The 16,608-nt window shown below is 51.7% G+C and overlaps 1 protein-coding gene across 2 annotated transcripts; it reads right to left on the bottom strand.

Annotated features, from left to right (window-relative positions):
- Window positions 1–481: 481 nt before the first annotated feature.
- On the bottom strand, window positions 482–8,003 carry NLRP6 (NLR family pyrin domain containing 6). Of its 2 annotated transcripts, none has more exons than XM_025862061.2 (8): window positions 7,732–8,003; window positions 6,713–6,993; window positions 6,449–6,487; window positions 4,381–6,139; window positions 3,443–3,538; window positions 2,101–2,271; window positions 1,819–1,986; window positions 482–1,345 (listed from the first exon to the last, which is right to left on the bottom strand). In XM_025862061.2, the coding sequence occupies exons 1-8, from the start codon at window positions 7,758–7,760 to the stop codon at window positions 1,207–1,209; spliced, it is 2,682 nt and encodes an 893-aa protein (XP_025717846.1). In that variant the 5' UTR covers window positions 7,761–8,003; the 3' UTR covers window positions 482–1,206. The 2 variants fall into 2 exon arrangements, with proteins under 2 accessions (XP_025717846.1, XP_025717847.1); XM_025862062.2 differs by having other exon boundaries at window positions 3,443–3,535; window positions 7,732–8,002.
- Window positions 8,004–16,608: the final 8,605 nt, after the last annotated feature.

Here is a 16,608-nt window from a genome sequence, read left to right as displayed (position 1 = left end):
AGAACCTCGGCTCCCCGCATTTTGCTGTACTTTATGTTCCCCCAAAGCACTGGTTGGCCCCCGTCTATACATGTTTATTGTCTGTCTTCCTGCCAGGTTAAGGCGGGGGGGGTTTTGTCTGTTTTGTGGAATGAATGCCCGGATTTGAAAGGTGAGTATGGAAGGGAATTTCCCCCGAGAAGTGAAGGCACTGACTCCCATGGTTTTCATCTACCTGGACTGAGGTCTCGGGACCTGGTCGAGCCCTGAAGTGTTGAGCAGAGACCTGAGGATTCGGGGGCTGTCCACTGCTGGCCCTGTTCGTCAAACCCAGGCCTCACCTCAGAGCTTCCTGCAGTCAGGCTGTAACCCTGAGCCTCAGTTCCCTCATCTGGGAAATGGGGAATACAACCCCACCCCATACAGGGGGATTGGGGACCAAAGGAAAGATTGCGAGCACTTGCTAGGATGCTTGGCCACGTGCAACAGAAATCAGCAGAAGTGAATCCAAAGGAGAATGTATTATCAGTGCATGGGGTGGGGGGCAGCCAGCCGTGCCATCACAGCTCCCACCCAGAGTCCCAGCTGCTGCTCTACCTCCCCTCTCCCCTGGTCTCCATCCCTGAAGACCTAGATAGTGAATGGACCCCTCTGGACTGGGCACACACAGCCTCAGGGATGGCTTTGCTTCCAATGCCAAGACCCAAATTCCTAGGGTGGAATGGTGACCTGCCCACCTTTGGTCAGGGGTCAGCCCCTGCTCGATCCCCTGTGACCAGGGGCAGAGTTGTTGGGGCTGTGGGGCCCATAGTGCAGATGGGGATGGGATCAGTGGAGGGGTCGCTCTGCACTGAACACAACCAGGTAAAGGCCAACACATGGTAGGTGCTTGATGCCTGGGAGCTCTCAGCGTCATTATTGTTGCTGGAGGCATCTGCAGGGGGAAGGCTAGAGGGCCTCAGGAGAGGAAGGTGGGTGGAGGAGAGGTCCCTGGGTGTGAAAGACAGAGATGTAACCTGTGCCCAGGGCGTGAGGGGAGGGGCATGTCCTGGGACCTGTCCCTGGCCAGGTAAGGGACCCTGTGTGTCCTTGCCTCCCATCTGCCTGCCCCCAGCTCCTCAGGCTCAAAAGAACTGACCAGAGCTGAGAGCAACATCCTCCTGCCCTTGGGATGAGGAAGTCTACTCCGTAGGGCTGACTAGAGTCCTCCCACTGGCCTTCGGGGCCTCAGAGGGCACTGCTGAATCCGGTGGGAGGCTCGGGGGGACTGTCCAGTGCCGGGTGGGTGATGACCAGACCTGGCTTTGCCGTCTTCACTGTCTGCAGCTCCTCCAGTGACTGTTCGCTCAGCTCCACGGAGGTCAGACTGTAGCCGTGCACACAGAACACAAGTGGGAGTAGGTTGGGGAGGCTGAGGCCGGGGTCGGGGGGAGAGTAGCAGGGCAGCAGTGTGGGGGCAGTGATGGGGCTGTTGGCCTGGGCTGTGCTAAAGGCACACGGTGACAGAAGGTGTTAGTCAGGGGCATCAGAGGCTGGGAAGAGGGGTTAGGGGCTGGGGGCCAGAGCCTTTTGGGGAGTAAAAGGGTATTGGGATCACTGGCCCAGACTTGCCATGGGCACCAGATGACAGATGGACATTTGGTCTGGTAGAGTGGCTGAATTCAAGAGTTGGGGCCAGGGCTTTGGAGCACGGGTCTCCAGGGGCGGGGTTTGAGTGTGGTCACTGGGGGGGCCCTGGGAGGGGCTCCACTTCAGGGTCTAGGGGAAGTCCCCAGGCACCCAGCCCAACTCACGGTTGAGGGGCTGAGTCCCCAGCACCTTTCCCGCCCCTGCCTCTACCTGAGGCTCTGTAGGCGGCATCCTGGGTGCTGTAGGGCCGCACACAGGTAGGTTACCATGGGTCCCGACAGTTGGCAGTCACTGAGATCCAGGGTAGTCAATGCTGGGCTCTGCCTGAGCATGCTGATGAGGTACTGAAGCGCTTCCTGGAGGCAGGGCTGCTGCACCCTGGGGGCAGGCTGAACCTCAGGACTGCTGTGGACAAACTGTCCCTCCACCCCCACCGCTGGCCCGCGGCCCCGCCCTTGTCCCTCCCTTGGTGTCTCACAGGCCAGGTCTTACCGGAGCTTCTGCACCCGGCACTGGGGCCAGGCCAGGCCCTCACACAGCACACGCAGGCCTGCCTCGCTGAGCCAGTTGTGGAGGAGGCCCAGCTCTCTCAGGGCGGGGGCCTCCCTCAGGGCCTCAGAGAGGTCTTGGCAGACCGAGTCAGGCAGTTTGCAGCGGCACAGCCTGTGGTCAAGAGGCACATGGGTCTGTCTTCAGGCCCCTTGGCTGCTTTGCTATACCCCGGCTCTGCAAACTGCCCGCTCCTCGGGTGGCTGAGGTTCAGTCTGGCGATATGCTGGCTCCACAGGAAGAGTTTTCTCCATCCTTTGTCACTCTTTGTCACTACATGTGTTCCTGAGGCGCCTTGGCCATATATGCAAGGGCTGGACTACACTCCGCTTTCCCCTTAGGACACAATTCTCTACCCGCTTTTTGATGAGCCCATTTAGATCTGACTGTCCACATGTTTAATTGCATATCGGTGTCCATAGAGTTAAGGTAGGCCATAGTTTAGGCCATAGTTTATTCAAGTAGCCAGTCCCTAACAATTGGGCAGTTGTGTTGTTACTACTTTTTTGCTATTATAAATAATGCTGTGATGAACAACTTCATGCATTCAGTTTAGGGGCAGAACTGATGGGCCAAATGTGCCGATCACCTTCTTGGCCGCCTATGCTTATTTCCAGGTTGCTGGAATACCCTCCTACCAAGCTAAGTGACCATGTCACTATGCCCCACCAGTACTAGTTCCTACAGTTTCTCTTACTTTCTGCTTACTTGGTGATAGGTCATAGACTCATTGTTGCCACATTAATTCACATACCAACCCTCTGAGGCAGAATCTACTGGCTCCATTTCATAGGGAAAGAAACAAGCTCAGATAGACTGACTTGCCCAAGGGCTCAGAGGCAGACAACCTGGACTCAAAGCCTGTGCCCTGAATACTCCCTCCCATTGCTTGGAAGAGTTCAGAGGGGCTGCCCAGCACTTTCCAATAGCAGCCTTCCTTCCTTCCTTCCTTCGTTTGTTTGTTTCCTTTCTTTGGAAGGAAAATATGTTCTGGTCTTTATCCCTCCCCCAGAATGCTTAGCCGCACCATGCTTTCCACTCAAACTGGGGCCAAATGCTCCTTCCTAACTAACACCGAAGCTGGTGATGGAGCCCCTGCCCCCATCCCCTCCTCCCTCCTCCGTCCTGTGTGGGCACAGCCTATTGACCCCAGCCCGGGACACCAGAGGCCACAGGCTCTGTCTGTCCCCTCAGCCATTTCCAGACAGGGCTGTACCTCTGTCCCTGCCCAGAGTATCCTGCTTTGCATCCCTTCCAAGGGAGGGGTGGGGGCATGGTCACTCACGTCAGGCTGTTCAGACCACAATGTTGGTCAGTCATGGCCTCGAAGAGTGAACGTAGTGGAGAGGCCTGGGGTTTTCTCATGGTGGCTTGTGAACTGCTAGGAGAGAGAGCAAGGTGAAGCCCACCTGTCCCCTTCCAGTCCCTACCTCTTGCCTGTGGTCCTGAGGTGTCGGAGCTGCCTCTGCCGTCAACCCCAAACTGAGCCAGGACCCCTCCACCCTCTTCACTCTAAACCCAGTGTGAAACCACTCATCTGGGACCCCATGCACCTCCCCGCTGAAGCAGTCTATGTGAGTCCAGCCAGTGGGGGAGGATGTCACCCGCATTCTGAGGTGGGTCTACCCTTGCACGTGCAGTGGGCGTCCCCAGCCCCAGCTCCTGCCAACATCCTGACATTCATTATCTCAACAGATGCTGAGCTCTGGGTCAAGCGCTGGGTTGGAGCTAAGACAACTTGCCCTGAAGGAGCTGAGGGTCTGGTAAAGGGGATAGACATGGGTAGATGTCATGGCATACAGTGGTCTATGGGGCACTTCTGGGGCCAAAGGGGTCTCAGGCCAGCTTGGGGAGCCTGGCAAAGCACTGACAATAGGCAGCAAACAGAGTGTTCTGGGTGGAGGGAGCCGCAAGTACAAAGCTCAGGGCACGGTAGGCATAGTGTATTCCAGAACTTATTAGAAAGCTGGGCCTGAGCCACACAGCCATACTTGGAGGTTTGCCTCGCATGTGGACGGCTGGGAATTGGCATGGCAAGGGCATCCTGGGGAAGGAGATGGACAGATGGACATTGGGAAACTGTCTTGCAAGGGGGTGGCCTCCTCCTCCAGGGGGGCAGGCGTCCGCTGTGGACGTGCTCCCCCTGCCCAGATGGATGCACAGGCACACATTCCCCCACCAAGGGCCTGTGAACCGGGGGGCCATCTTGCCCTGTTGACTCACGAGCTGCCGCCCAGGCTGCCATGCAGTCGCTTTATCAGGCTCTTCTTCTTTTTCTTCTCCTGTGCGGGGACCAGTCCACAGCTAACCAGCCGCAGTGCCTGCCCGGCGGGGCAGCACCTTATGCAGTAGCTCAGGACGACCAGGTCCATGCGGCTGAAGCGCACTCGCTCCAGCTCCAGCTCAGGCAAGCCACGCAGGGCCTGGTGCACAAAGGCGCCCTCCTGCGTCTCGTACAGGCAGTACAATAGCTCCAGCGGGTAGTTGAGCTCGCCCTCCTCCTCTTCTGGCTCCTCGGTGCCTTCCGTAGCTTCGGTCTCTTCGGTCCCCTCAGGCGCCGCCCTAGGGCGGCCCTGGCCCTTTTCCTGCACCCACCGCAGGACATCCTGCTTCACGCGCTCTGAAACCACGCCGCCGAAGTGGCGCTCGATGTCGCGCATCCGCTCTGTGTTCAGCAGCCCGAAGAGGAAGCGCGTGGTGAGCGTGAGGTGGCAGCGCAGCTCGGTGTCCCCCCGCAGAAGCGCCCCTACGCTTTCAGCCGGTGCCCTGAGATCCCTCTCATCCTCCAGCAGGTAGGACAGCGCAGCGAAGAATTCCTGGAAGCTCTGGTCCATGAACTGGTAGGTGACCTCTGTCTCCAGCACGCCTGGCAGCTCTTTCTTGCTGAGAAACAGCGTCTGGACTTTAGAGCCCCGAAGTTCCAGTCGTTCCAGATCCTCCTCCGCGAACTGCGCCCTGTGCTGGAGGATGCCTTCACGGGCCAGGCGGCACAGCTTGCGCAGCTCGCCCTGCATCTGGGGACCATCTGCCGCAGGCGCCGAGCTCAGGACGCTGGCGATGAAAAGCAGGTACACGGACGTGGTCGTCTTGGAGGTGCGCGACAGGTCCTGGCCGAGCTCGATCTGCTGTCGCAGAACAGTGCACACGATCCAGCACACGAAGGGCACGAAGCACAGTGCAAACAACGTCTCATTCTCCTTCACGAAACGGTAGGCACGCTCCGCCATCCACTCGTCTCGAAAAAACTTGTGGAAGTACTTTTTCTTGTCCTTGTCGGAGAAGCCGCGCACCTCCGCGCACTGCGGTGAGCACAGGAGGCCCTGCAGCCTCCCCGGGGCGGTGGCGCGCGCGGTCACCAGCAGGCGGGCGTTGGGCAGCAGCGTCTTGCTCATCAGGCCGCCCAGCACCCGCGCGCCATCTGCCTCCTCGAAGGGGTCTGTGCAGGGCGCGGCCTCGGAGGGTCCCGGCGGTGGCAGCAGCTCGTCCGCGCCGTCCAGGATGAAGAGCAGCCGCTCGGACCGAGCGAGCATCTGCCGCACAGGCGCACTGCGGTGGGGGCACTGGTCTAGGATCAGGCCGGCCAGGCTGCACGTGCCGGGTCGCTCCAGCAGCTCGCGGCAGGGCAAGAAGAAGGCGAAGTCCACCTGGTCGTGGTACAGCTTGCCTGCCGCCCAGTCGTACAGGATTTTCTTAGCCGCCATGGTTTTGCCGATGCCCGCCGGGCCCTGCAGCACGACAGTCAGAGGCCGCTGACCTTCTCCGTCGCGGCCGAAGAGGCGGTTGAAGGTGTGGGTGTCCGAGCGCCTAGCGCGCTCTGGCCCCTCGTGCTCCGCGAGCCCCGGAGCCTCGTCCACCAGCGTGGCGCTCTCGCGCGCGATAAGCAATTTGGTGAAGCGCTTATTGATCTTCACCGAGCGGGCGTTCCTCTCCTTCACCTTGGCATGCTGCTGCAGGACATGCTCTCTGTACTTCTTCTTGTACTCTGGTGGGGGCCGGGAGAGGGGACCGGAGGGAGTAAAGGGAACGGGGTGTGTGTGGGGAGGACAAGGGCTGCGTCACTTGACCCTCTCGGGCGGTTCCCCAACCCACTAGGTTCAGGTCTGCTTCCCCAGCTACACCCTAGCCCTTCTCCCCATCGGCCTTCCCACACATTCTCCTCCCTGGGACCAGCTTTCGGGAACCCCCAAGCAGTGTAGAGAACACTCGTGCTGCAAACCTGAGGGTCACCGTCGTCCCCACCCCCCCCCCGCCCCCAACTTGGGGCTTGTGCTTCGCACGGAGAGAGACCTACCAGACACGGAGAGCAGAGCGGAGGAGCTGGGGCCGAGCCCTGGAAGGGAGACCTGTGGTGAGGCCCTGCTGAATGTGCAGGGGCGGGGCGGGGGCCGCAATAGGGAGTTGGGGCCACCTTCAAGAGCGCCCAGGATCCGAGCCCTGGGGCTGGTGAATTTGCGGGTGGGGAAGCGGGAAGGATGGCGGCTGGAGGCCCAGACTCTGCCCAGGCGGAAGCGAACGGAGCGGCAGGGACCCTGGCAACCCCCGACCCCGCGCTCACGCTGCAGCCGCTGCTCCTTGAGTCGCGCCGCCACGTCGCGCACGTCTGCCCTCTTCAGGGTCTTTCGGGTCACGTCCAGCGCAGGCTCTGGCCCGTAGAATTGGGTCAGCTGCATCGCGAGGTCCACGGGGTCCGCGCGCTCCAGCCGCCCCCACGGGATGCTGCGGCCGTCCAGCGGCGCATCCCGCAGCTTGAGGCGGAAGCGCTTCAGCTGCTCCTGGCTCAGGTCCTCGAGCGCCGCCTGGAGGAGATCTCGCGCGGCAGCCGCGCGGGACTCCGTGCTGGGGGCGGTAGGAGTTAACGCGTGTGTGGCGACGGTGACCCCAGCCCTGCCGCGCCTCCCACCCTACCCGACCCCGGCGTCGGGGCGCCCACGACAGTCAGCGAGTCAGAGGCGGTCCCATTTCTCCAGGTGACTCCTGGCCAATGCTTGGTAGCACTCAGCGGGGAGGGAAGTCATGGAGGAGGTAGGTGGGCTTTGCTCCAAGGCTTTGCTGCCTGGTGGTGAGTGGGGTCACTCCGCGGCAGGCACTGGCCACCCATGACCCAGGCGCTAGGGGGCGCCTTCCTGCTCTGTACCTCCCTTCCGGTGTTCCTCCCACACACGTGGCTAGGGCAGGTCAAAAGCCTAAGATGAGGTATCTACAAGGGCCTGCGCTCTCCCCTTTCCTCCCTTTCCCCCCTTCCCTTCCCTGGAAGCCTCGAGCAAAGCTGGCCTCAGCAGAGAGCCAGACTCACCACTTGGCCCAGACTGTTCCTCAGTTCCCCGTGATACTCATCTCACGGCACCCTTTGGTGGGGTCCAGGCGAGGGGCCTGACACCAGGGGCTGAATCTGAGCCCCTCCTAGGGAACAGACCCACCGGATGCCTTCAGTGCAGATGGAGTCCCTAGAATCCTGAGCCTGGGGGCTGCTGGGGGAAGGTTGTGGATAAGGGGGTGTGAAGCCCAGGGAGTCAGCAGCCTGAGGTGAGGCCTTAGAGGGCTTTCCAAGTGACCACCCTGAAAGCCAGCACTCACCTGGAGCAGAAGGCCTCTGGCTGGTCCATGGAGTCTGGCCCCTAGGACTAGCACTTAGGGGCAGACGCAGGGATCAGAAAGGTGACCTCTCCCCAAGTTGCCTGGAGCCAAGTTCTAGGGGAGTTGTCCAGCCCCGTCCATGCCATAGGCCCAAGTGCTCTAGCTCAGCCAGCACTAAGATGTCGGTCCACCAGTCACCAAGCAACCAAACTCAGGCACTGGGCATGTGCACACAGTCACCCTTTAAGAGTTTTGCTGGGTGACCTCTGATCTTCTTCTAATCATTTTCCCCCCGTTACTGTACTCTGAAACCCCATAGGGTGTGGCCTTGACGCAGAGCTGTGAGCAGGTGACTGCGGAGCAGGGTGGACTGTGTGGAGGAAGTGGCTGTCTCACAACAAGACCTTCAGCTTTAAGGCCTCGAGAGAGGTTAAATTTTGAAGGCAGCAGTGAAGAAGGGCTTCTTAGGCAGAGAGGACACTGGGACTTGCATGATATTATCAGGGGAAGGGAGGCCGTCCCATGGGCCAGGGAAGAGCTCTGTGGCCTTCCAAATCTGGCTAGAGCAGGCTGATGGGAAGAGGTTCGGAGGTGAGGAGTGTGTGTGACTGATGCGGGACCATGTGTGGCCAAATGAATGTGGGGTTCTACTGACAGTGTCTGCCTGTGTGAGGTGTGTGTGTGTGTCTCAGTCTGTCTATGTGACCATGTGAATACTGTGTTTGTGTGAGTATATCTGTGGTCAGCTAAATAAAAGACCCCAAAGATATCAGGTCCTAATCTCTGGAACTCTTGAAGGTCCCCTCATATACCAAAAGGGGCTTTGCAGATGTGATGGAATTCCGGGTCTAGAGATGGGAAGATTGTCCTGGATTATCCAGATGGGCTGTAAATGTCATCTCAAGTCTCATGGATAGAGGCAGACGGGGATTTGGCCCAGAGGAAGGTAATGTGACACCGAAGCAAGATGCTAGGCTGCTGGCCTTGAAGTGGGAAGAAAGGGCCAGGAGCCAAGGAGCACAAGGAACACAGCACTTGAGGCTGGAAATGCAACTCAAAAAAGGCAGGGTGAGGACGTGTCCTCTAGAGCCTCTGGGGGGAGTGTGGCCGAGCGAACCCATGGAACTCAGCCCAGTGAAACTGATTTTGGAATTCTGGCCTTTGGAACTGTGAGAGAATAAGTGCGTGTTGTTTTAAGCCAGGTTTGTAATAGTTTTTGCAGCAGCCACAGAAAACGAGCACAGTAGCTCTCTGAGCATTTCTGTGAAACTGTCCGCAAGAACAGGTATTCTGGGATTGTTGCTGCCTTTCTGGCCATAAACCATCCTTGTGTTCAATCCTGCATCTGCCAGGAGCCCTGAGAACGGCCCCCTGGGGAGAGAACCCAGAGTCCTGGGATCCTCTCTTCTGGCTGCCCTCTCCACCAGGAGGAGGGGACTCACAGAGATGCCCATTTCTCTCTGATTTTTTTTTCTACTTAAGACAAATAGACCCCATGTCTCCCTGAGGTGGGCTCAGGCTTTCAGAGGTATGGCTCTGTTTAGCCACACTCACATCTACCCCAGGGTAGCGCCCTCCTTCTCTCCTACTCCCCAAATTCCTGACAGGTCCCCACCATCTAATTTGACCCTCCCCCACACTGGGAAGCCTTCTGGACACAGGGCAGGTTTGGGAGCAGAGAGCCTGGAGGGGCTGCTGCCAGCACACAAGGGCAGGGGCCACTTTGTGCTTTCAAAGAACTCTTGTGAACATGAACACAGCTCACTGTCCCTACAGAGCACTGAAAGGTAGGGGCAGTGCACCTCCCCTGTGTGGTGAAGCGGCTTCACCTGGGGCAGGCCCAGAGTGGGGACAAGACCCTTATTCCAGGCCATGGTGAGGGTAACACCCAGCAAAGCAGAGGTGTGGACTGAGTGTCCTTGGAGTCAGGGTCCTAGGGACAAACCCTTAGCAGAGTTGGGCCTCAGCTGCCAGGAGAGGTTGGGGGTGCGGGGTGCTACTGTCATGAGCTCTGTATGGGGTCCCAGCTCCCTTGACCTGCTGGTTCCTGACTTAGCTCCTCTGATGTGGCTGGGATTCTGCAGAGCCAAAGCAACAACAAATGGACAACAAACGTAGGCATGTCAGGGCTCAACCGTGGACAGAATGTGGGCCTTGCTCAGCTCGGCGGGCATTGCATGGGCCCTGGGCCACAGCCCCACTTCCAGAGACCCCAGTGCACCCCTCATGGACCCCTCACTGAACCCCATTCCAACCCCGCAACACTCTGCACACCCTCACTCCTCCAGGCAGAGACAGATGTCCCACGTTGGCTGGTGTTGTGTTTCTCCGAAATGCACATTCACTTTTCCTCTCCACAGGATAATTTCTTGAAAGCAAGTTCTCTACAACTGCACTGTCTCCCTTTCATTATTGTTTCAGACAGAAAGTGCCACCATCAACAGCACAATCTTCTAGCCAGAACTTCGGGGATCAAATCCTGCCTCCACCATCCAACAGCTGGATCACCTTGGACAAGTTACTTAACCTCTCTGTGTCTGTTTCCTCATCTGCAAAGTGGCATGGTAATTGCACTCCAGCCCTGAGGGTGGAGAGGAGTGAAGCTGTAACACATGTACCTTGCCCATTCTAGGCATTGGTTGTTGCCACCTCTCCAGTTCTGTGAAGTTCTGTTTTCTGGGTCACTGAGAGCATCCTGATTTCTAAACCCACTTCAGTTCTGAGTCCACTCACCTCTCCCTAGCACTTAACACTGCTGACCATGAACTTTTCCTTGAAACGCATGCTCTTTTCCTTTTGTCAGAGGAACTGAGAGGGGCATGTCAGAGATAGCCTAGGGATGGAGGAAGGGCGTGCATCTGCTCTGGTGTGTTCTGCCATAATCAGCATGGGAAGGGCCCTGAGGCCTGTGATTTCGGGATGATGATCTCCTAAGATGGACCCTCCTTAAGTGGACTCTGTGTCCCACAAACTCTCAGCAGCTGCTGCTAACAGCCCTGGAAAAGGCTTCGATAATAGGAGCCAATATCAGGGAGCCTTGCCATGAGCTGAGTTGTGGAAGCATGGGGATGAGGAGAGGAGGTTGGGAGCAGGTGGAGCGGTGCACTTGGGGGGGTGGAGAAAGCCAAAGGCTTTCTTTCTTAGAAAGGGGTAAGCAGGCAAGGAAAGGAATTGGGGGAGTGATTGGCAAACAGTGCCTTTTCACTCTGGATTTGTGTCACCCACAGGTGTAGCTGCTGAGCAGGGCCACTTCCAAAGGCACAATCTTGAAATCTTTTCCAAGTAATTTAGACTGCACTCTGAAATCCCTCAAAGGTTCCTCCCACAGGGATTTTGCTACCTAGGAAAACCTTTGAGCATTTCATCCTCTCTCAAATTTTGTCCTCATGGCGGCTGCTAATGAGGTCTCTCTGGGGTATTCAGCATCACCCACTCCTCCTTTGGGGGTTCCCTTCCCCTCAGTTCTCCTGCCTTTGAAAAGCCTCATTCTTGAGTGCTTATACCCTCGGCAGAATACTTCCTTCCCTGTTCTGAGCATTTCACTTCACCTCTTGGCCTCAGAGAAAGAACCATTTCTGGAGGAGTGGGAAAGATGAGGGAAAAAATGGACCTACAACGGACCCCCTCCTCTGTGTGCTAATATTATATAACTTGGCCAAAATGGACAAATTCCCAGAAAGACGCAAACTATTGAAATGGACTCAAAGGAAAGAATCTGAATAGATCTACAAGTAAAGAGATTGAATTTATAATAAAGAAAAATTCCCACAAAGAAAAGTCCACACCCAGATGGCATCACTGTTGATTCTATCAAACATTTAAAGCGTTACGACACTCCTTCACAAACTCTTACAAAAAATATAAATGAGAAGAATGCTTTCCCAACTCATTCTGTGAGGCCATATTACCCTGATACCAAACGAGGTGAACACATCACAAGAAAACTAAAGACCAATATCCCTGATAAATATAGACACAGAAAATCTTCAACAAACTCCTAGGAAACAGAATCATTAACATATAAAAAGAATCACAAACCATGGCTAAGTGGAATTTATCCCAGGAGTGCAAGGTTGGCTTGACATCCCAAAATCAATTAGTATAACTGGGGAGTCCTTGCTGTGCCCACCCAGTAGGAGCTGGCCAGGCAGCCTGGGTGGTTCTCATTCATATTTTCTCTGATGAGGGTTTTCATTGCAGTGATTCTGTTCCTTTTATACTCTTTTTTCCCTGCTCCTTTAATACTCTTGTATACTGGGAGTTTTGGAGGTAGATGTCTGGGTCTCTTAGGCTTCAGAAGGTCTAGTGGCTACAAGCTCAAGATCAAGGGGTCAGCAGGGCTGGTTTCTTCTAAGGCATTTCTCTCACACGTGTAGACAGTTGTTTTCTTCCAGTGTCTTCACATGGTCTACTCTCTGGGTATCCAATATGGATTTTAATACACCCTAACCTACTGAGGGAAGGAAAATATTCAGTCCCAGCCCTCTCCAGCCTTCCTGTCTCACTCAAAGAAGAATTTCAAAAGAAACCAGAGGGAAAGAAAGCCCACCAGTAGAACAAAGATACAAATTATATCAGACCTTTCTTAGAAATCATGCAAGCAAGGGCGCCTGGGTGGCTCAGTTGGTTAAGCGACTGCCTTCAGCTCAGGTCATGATCCTGGAGTCCCGGGATCAAGTCCCACATCGGGCTCCCTGCTCAGCAGGGAGTCTGCTTCTCCCTCTGACCCTCTTCCCTCTCGTGCTCTCTATCTCTCATTCTCTCTCTCAAATAAATAAATAAAATCTTTAAAAAAACAAACAAACAAACAAACAAACAAAAAAACAAATTATATCAGACCTTTCTTAGAAATCATGCAAGCAAGGGCGCCTGGGTGGCTCAGTTGGTTAAGCGACTGCCTTCGGCTCAGGTCATGATCCCGGAGTCCTGGGATCGAGTCCTGCATCAGGCTCCTGGCTCAGCAGGGAGCTTGCTTCTCCCTCTGACCCTCTCCCCTCTCATGCTGTTTCTCTCTCTCTCTCTCTCTCTCTCAAATAAATAAATAAAATCTTAAAAAAAAAAGAAATCATGCAAGCAAGAAGAGAGTGGAATGGGATATTTAAATTGATGAAAAAAAATCCACTTACCTAGAATTCTGTATCCAATGACATTATATTAAAGTGAAGGAGAAATAAGAACTTTCTCAAACAAACAAAAATTGTGGAAATTTGTCACCAGAAGATCAGCTCTGCAAGAAATGTTAATAGGAGTTCCTCAGAGGGCACCCGGGTGTCTCAGTTGGTTGAGCAGCTGCCTTCGGCTCGGGTCATGATCCTGGAGTCCCTGGATCGAGTCTCACATCGGGCTCCCTGCTTGGCGGGGAGTCTGCTTCTCCCTCGGACCCTCCCCCCATCTCATGTGCTTTCTCTCTCTCTTAGTCTCTCTCTCTCAAATGGATAAAATCTTTAAAAAAAATAGGAGTTCCTCAGAGAGAAGAAAAAGAATATTATGTAGATTCAGATCTACATAAATGAGGATTATTGAAGGAATAAATGAAGGTAAAATAAAATATTTTATTTTTCTTATACTTAACTGATCTATTAGTTTGTTCAAGATAATAATAGCGATATATTGGTTGAATATAGCTTGTGAGTAAGGGAAATGTGTGACAGTAATGCCATAAGGAATGGGAGGGAAGAATTGGGAATGGCCTGTTATAAAATACTTGCACTGCCTATGAAGTGGTACAGTATTATATGAAAGCAGACTTAGAGTAATTGTAAAGGCAGATTACAAATTCTAGGGCAACCACCAAAGCATTTATAAAAAGAAGTATAATTTGGGTGCCTGGATGGCTCAGTTGGTTAAGAGTCTGACTCTTGATTTCTGCTCAGGTCATGATCTCAGGGTTTTGAGATCGAGCCCTGTGTTGGGCTCCACACTGGGCCTCAGCCTGCTTAAGATTATCTCTCTCCCTCTTCCTCTGTCCCTCCCTCCCTGCTTATGCTCTCTCTCTCTCTAAAAAAAAAAATAAAAATAAAAAAATATAATTATATGCTAAGGGAAGAGAGAAACCAGAATAATATAAAATACTCAAAACCAGAGGAAAGACAGAAAAAGTTTGGAAGAAAAAAAGAACAAGAAAGTGAGACAAAGGGACCAAATAGCAAATGGTTACAAACATGATAAATACTAATTCAACCATATCAATAATCACTTTAACTGTAAATGACCTAAATTCCTTGAAAGACCTGTAAATAACCCTAAATGACCTAAATCACTTTAACTGTAAATGACCAATTAAAAGAGAAAGACTATCAGAGTGGATAAAAAACATGACCCAACTGCATGTTGTTCACAAGAAACCCACATTAAATATAAAGACACAGATAGCTTAAAAGTAAAGGGATGGAGAGAGATATACCAGGCTAACACTAATCAAAAGAAGACTGGGTGGATGAAGGTCGTCAAAAAGTACAAACTTCCAGTTATAAGATAAATGAGCACTAGGGATGTAATGGACAACATGGTGACTGTGGTTAACATTGCTGGATGGCATGCATGTATGAAAAATGTTAAGAGAGTAAATTCCTGAGAGTTCTCACTACAAAGAAAAAGAAGGACCTTGGGCGCCTGGGTGGCTCAGTTGGTTAAGCGACTGCCCTCCGCTTGGGTCATGATCCTGGAGTCCCAGGATCGAGTCCCACATCGGGCTCCCTGCTCAGCGGGGAGTCTGCTTCTCCCTCTGACCCTCTTCCCTCTCGTGCTCTCTGTCTCTCATTCTCTCTCTCTCAAATAAATAAATAAAATCTTTAAGAAAAAGAAGGACCTTTTTCTTTTTTTTTTTCTTTTGGTATCTATTTGAGATGATGAATATTAACTAAACTTATCTGGTAATCATTTCACAATATATGTAAGTCAAATCATTATGCTATATACCTTAAACTTATACAGTTTGTATGTATGTCAATTATATCTCAATAAAACTGAGAAAAAAACCAGAGTAACTTATTAATTTCAGACAAAGCAGATTTTAGGGCAAGGAAAATCATCAGAGATAAAGAGGGGCATACATAATGATAAAAGGGTTAATTCTCCAAGTAGATATAACAATCCTTGATGTGTATGTACCTAACAACAGAGTGTCAGATACCCGAGGAAGAAACTGATAGAATTTTAAGGAGAAATAATTGAATCCACTTTTATATTTGAAAACATCAATACCCCCTCTCAGAAATGGACAGATCCAGCAGGAAATCAGTAAGGAGATAGTTGAACTCAGTGCCATCAGCCAACTGGATATAATGGAGATCCATTGACTACTTCAACTGACAACAGCAGAACACACGTTCTTCTCAAGCTCATATGAAACATTCACCAAGATAGGCCACATTCTGGGCCATAAAACACACCCTAACAAATTTAAAAGAATAGAAGTCATACAATGTCTGTTCAGATCATCATGGAATTAAACTGGCATTCAATAACAGAAAGATAACTAGAAAATCCCCAAATATTTGGAGATTAAACAACACACTTTCAAATAACACAACGGCCAATGAAGAAGTCTCAAGAGAAAATTTAAAATAATGTTAACCAAATGAGAATGAAAAAACAACTTATCAAAATTTGCAAGATTCATCTAAATCACTGCTTGGAGGAAAATTATAGCATTGCATGCATATATTAGAAAAGAAAAGTGCGCTAAAATCAATAATATAAGAGCTACCCTAAGAAAATAGGGGAAAAAAGGCAAATTAGATCCAAAGTAAGCAGAAAAAAAGAAATCATAAAAATTAGATCAGAAATCAGTGAAACTGAAACCAGGAAGTTAGTAGGAAAAAAAAATCAAAGAATGAAAAGCTAATTCTTTGAAAAGAACAATAAAATTCATAAGCCTCTAGCAAGACTAACCAGGAAAGAAAAGAGATAAGGGGCACCTGGGTGGCACAGGTGGTTAAACGTCCAACTCTTGGTTTCGGTTCAGGTTATGATCTCAAGAGTTGTGAGATGGAGCCCCACATCAGGCTCTGTGCTCAGCGTGGAGTCCGCTTGAGGTTCTCTCTCCCTCTGCCCCTCCCACTTGTGCTCTTTCTCTCTCTCTCTCAGATGAATACATCTTTAAAAAAAAAGAGACAAGGTACAAAGGTACAAATTATTAATATCAGAATGAAAAAGGGGCTATCACTACCAATCCCATGGACATTAAAAGGATAATAAAGGAATATTATGAACAACTCTATGCTTACAAATTTGACATTTTAGATAAAGTAGATCAATTCCTTGAAAGACACAATATATCAAAACTTGCACAAGGAGAGGTATATAATATGAATATGTCTGTATTTACTAAAAAAAATTGAATCGCAAATTAATAATGTTCCGAAACAGAAAGTACTAGGCCCAGATGTGTTGACTGGTGAATTCTAAAGAAGAAATAACAGCTCTACTATCTCTTCCAGAAAACTGAAGCAGAGGGAACACTTCCTAACTCATACTATGAAGCCAGCATTATCTTAATACCAAGACCAGACATAGACATTACTAAAAAAAAAACAAAAAAACAACGAACAATTATCTCTCATGGACATCGGTGCAAAAATATTCAACTAAATATTAGCAAATTGAATCCAACATGTGTAAAATTAATTACACATCGCAACCAAGTGAGATTTATCCCAGGTATGTAAGGCAGGTTTAATATTCAAAAATCAATTAATGTAATCTATCACATCAACAGGCTAAGGAAGAAAAATCACATCATCATATCAATAGATATAGAAAAAAATTTGACAAAACCCAACACCCATTGATGAGAAAAACTCTCAGCAAACTAGGAATAGAGGGGAACTTCCTCACTTAATAAAAGAGACCAGGGGACACCTGGGTGGCTCAGTC

This window comes from Callorhinus ursinus, unplaced genomic scaffold (genome assembly GCF_003265705.2).
Source record: "Callorhinus ursinus isolate GAN/ISIS: 27379988/994484 unplaced genomic scaffold, GSC_fseal_2.0 scaffold118, whole genome shotgun sequence".
NCBI classification, from domain to species: domain Eukaryota; kingdom Metazoa; phylum Chordata; class Mammalia; order Carnivora; family Otariidae; genus Callorhinus; species Callorhinus ursinus.
Note: the sequence above shows the minus strand (reverse complement) of the source record. Positions and strands in the feature narration are given on the sequence as shown.

What these genes read in the sequence shown, in the direction of transcription:
- NLRP6 (XM_025862061.2), bottom strand. Translation starts at nt 7,760, where the DNA reads ATGGACCAGCCAGAGGCCTTCTGCTCCAG. An exon ending in CAAGGAGCAGCGGCTGCAGC is followed by an intron (nt 6,488 to 6,712) that starts GTGAGCGCGGGG and finishes TCTCCCTTCCAG; the next exon opens with GGCTCGGCCCCAGCTCCTCC. An exon ending in TGCCGGGTGCAGAAGCTCCG is followed by an intron (nt 1,987 to 2,100) that starts GTAAGACCTGGC and finishes GCCTGCCCCCAG; the next exon opens with GGTGCAGCAGCCCTGCCTCC.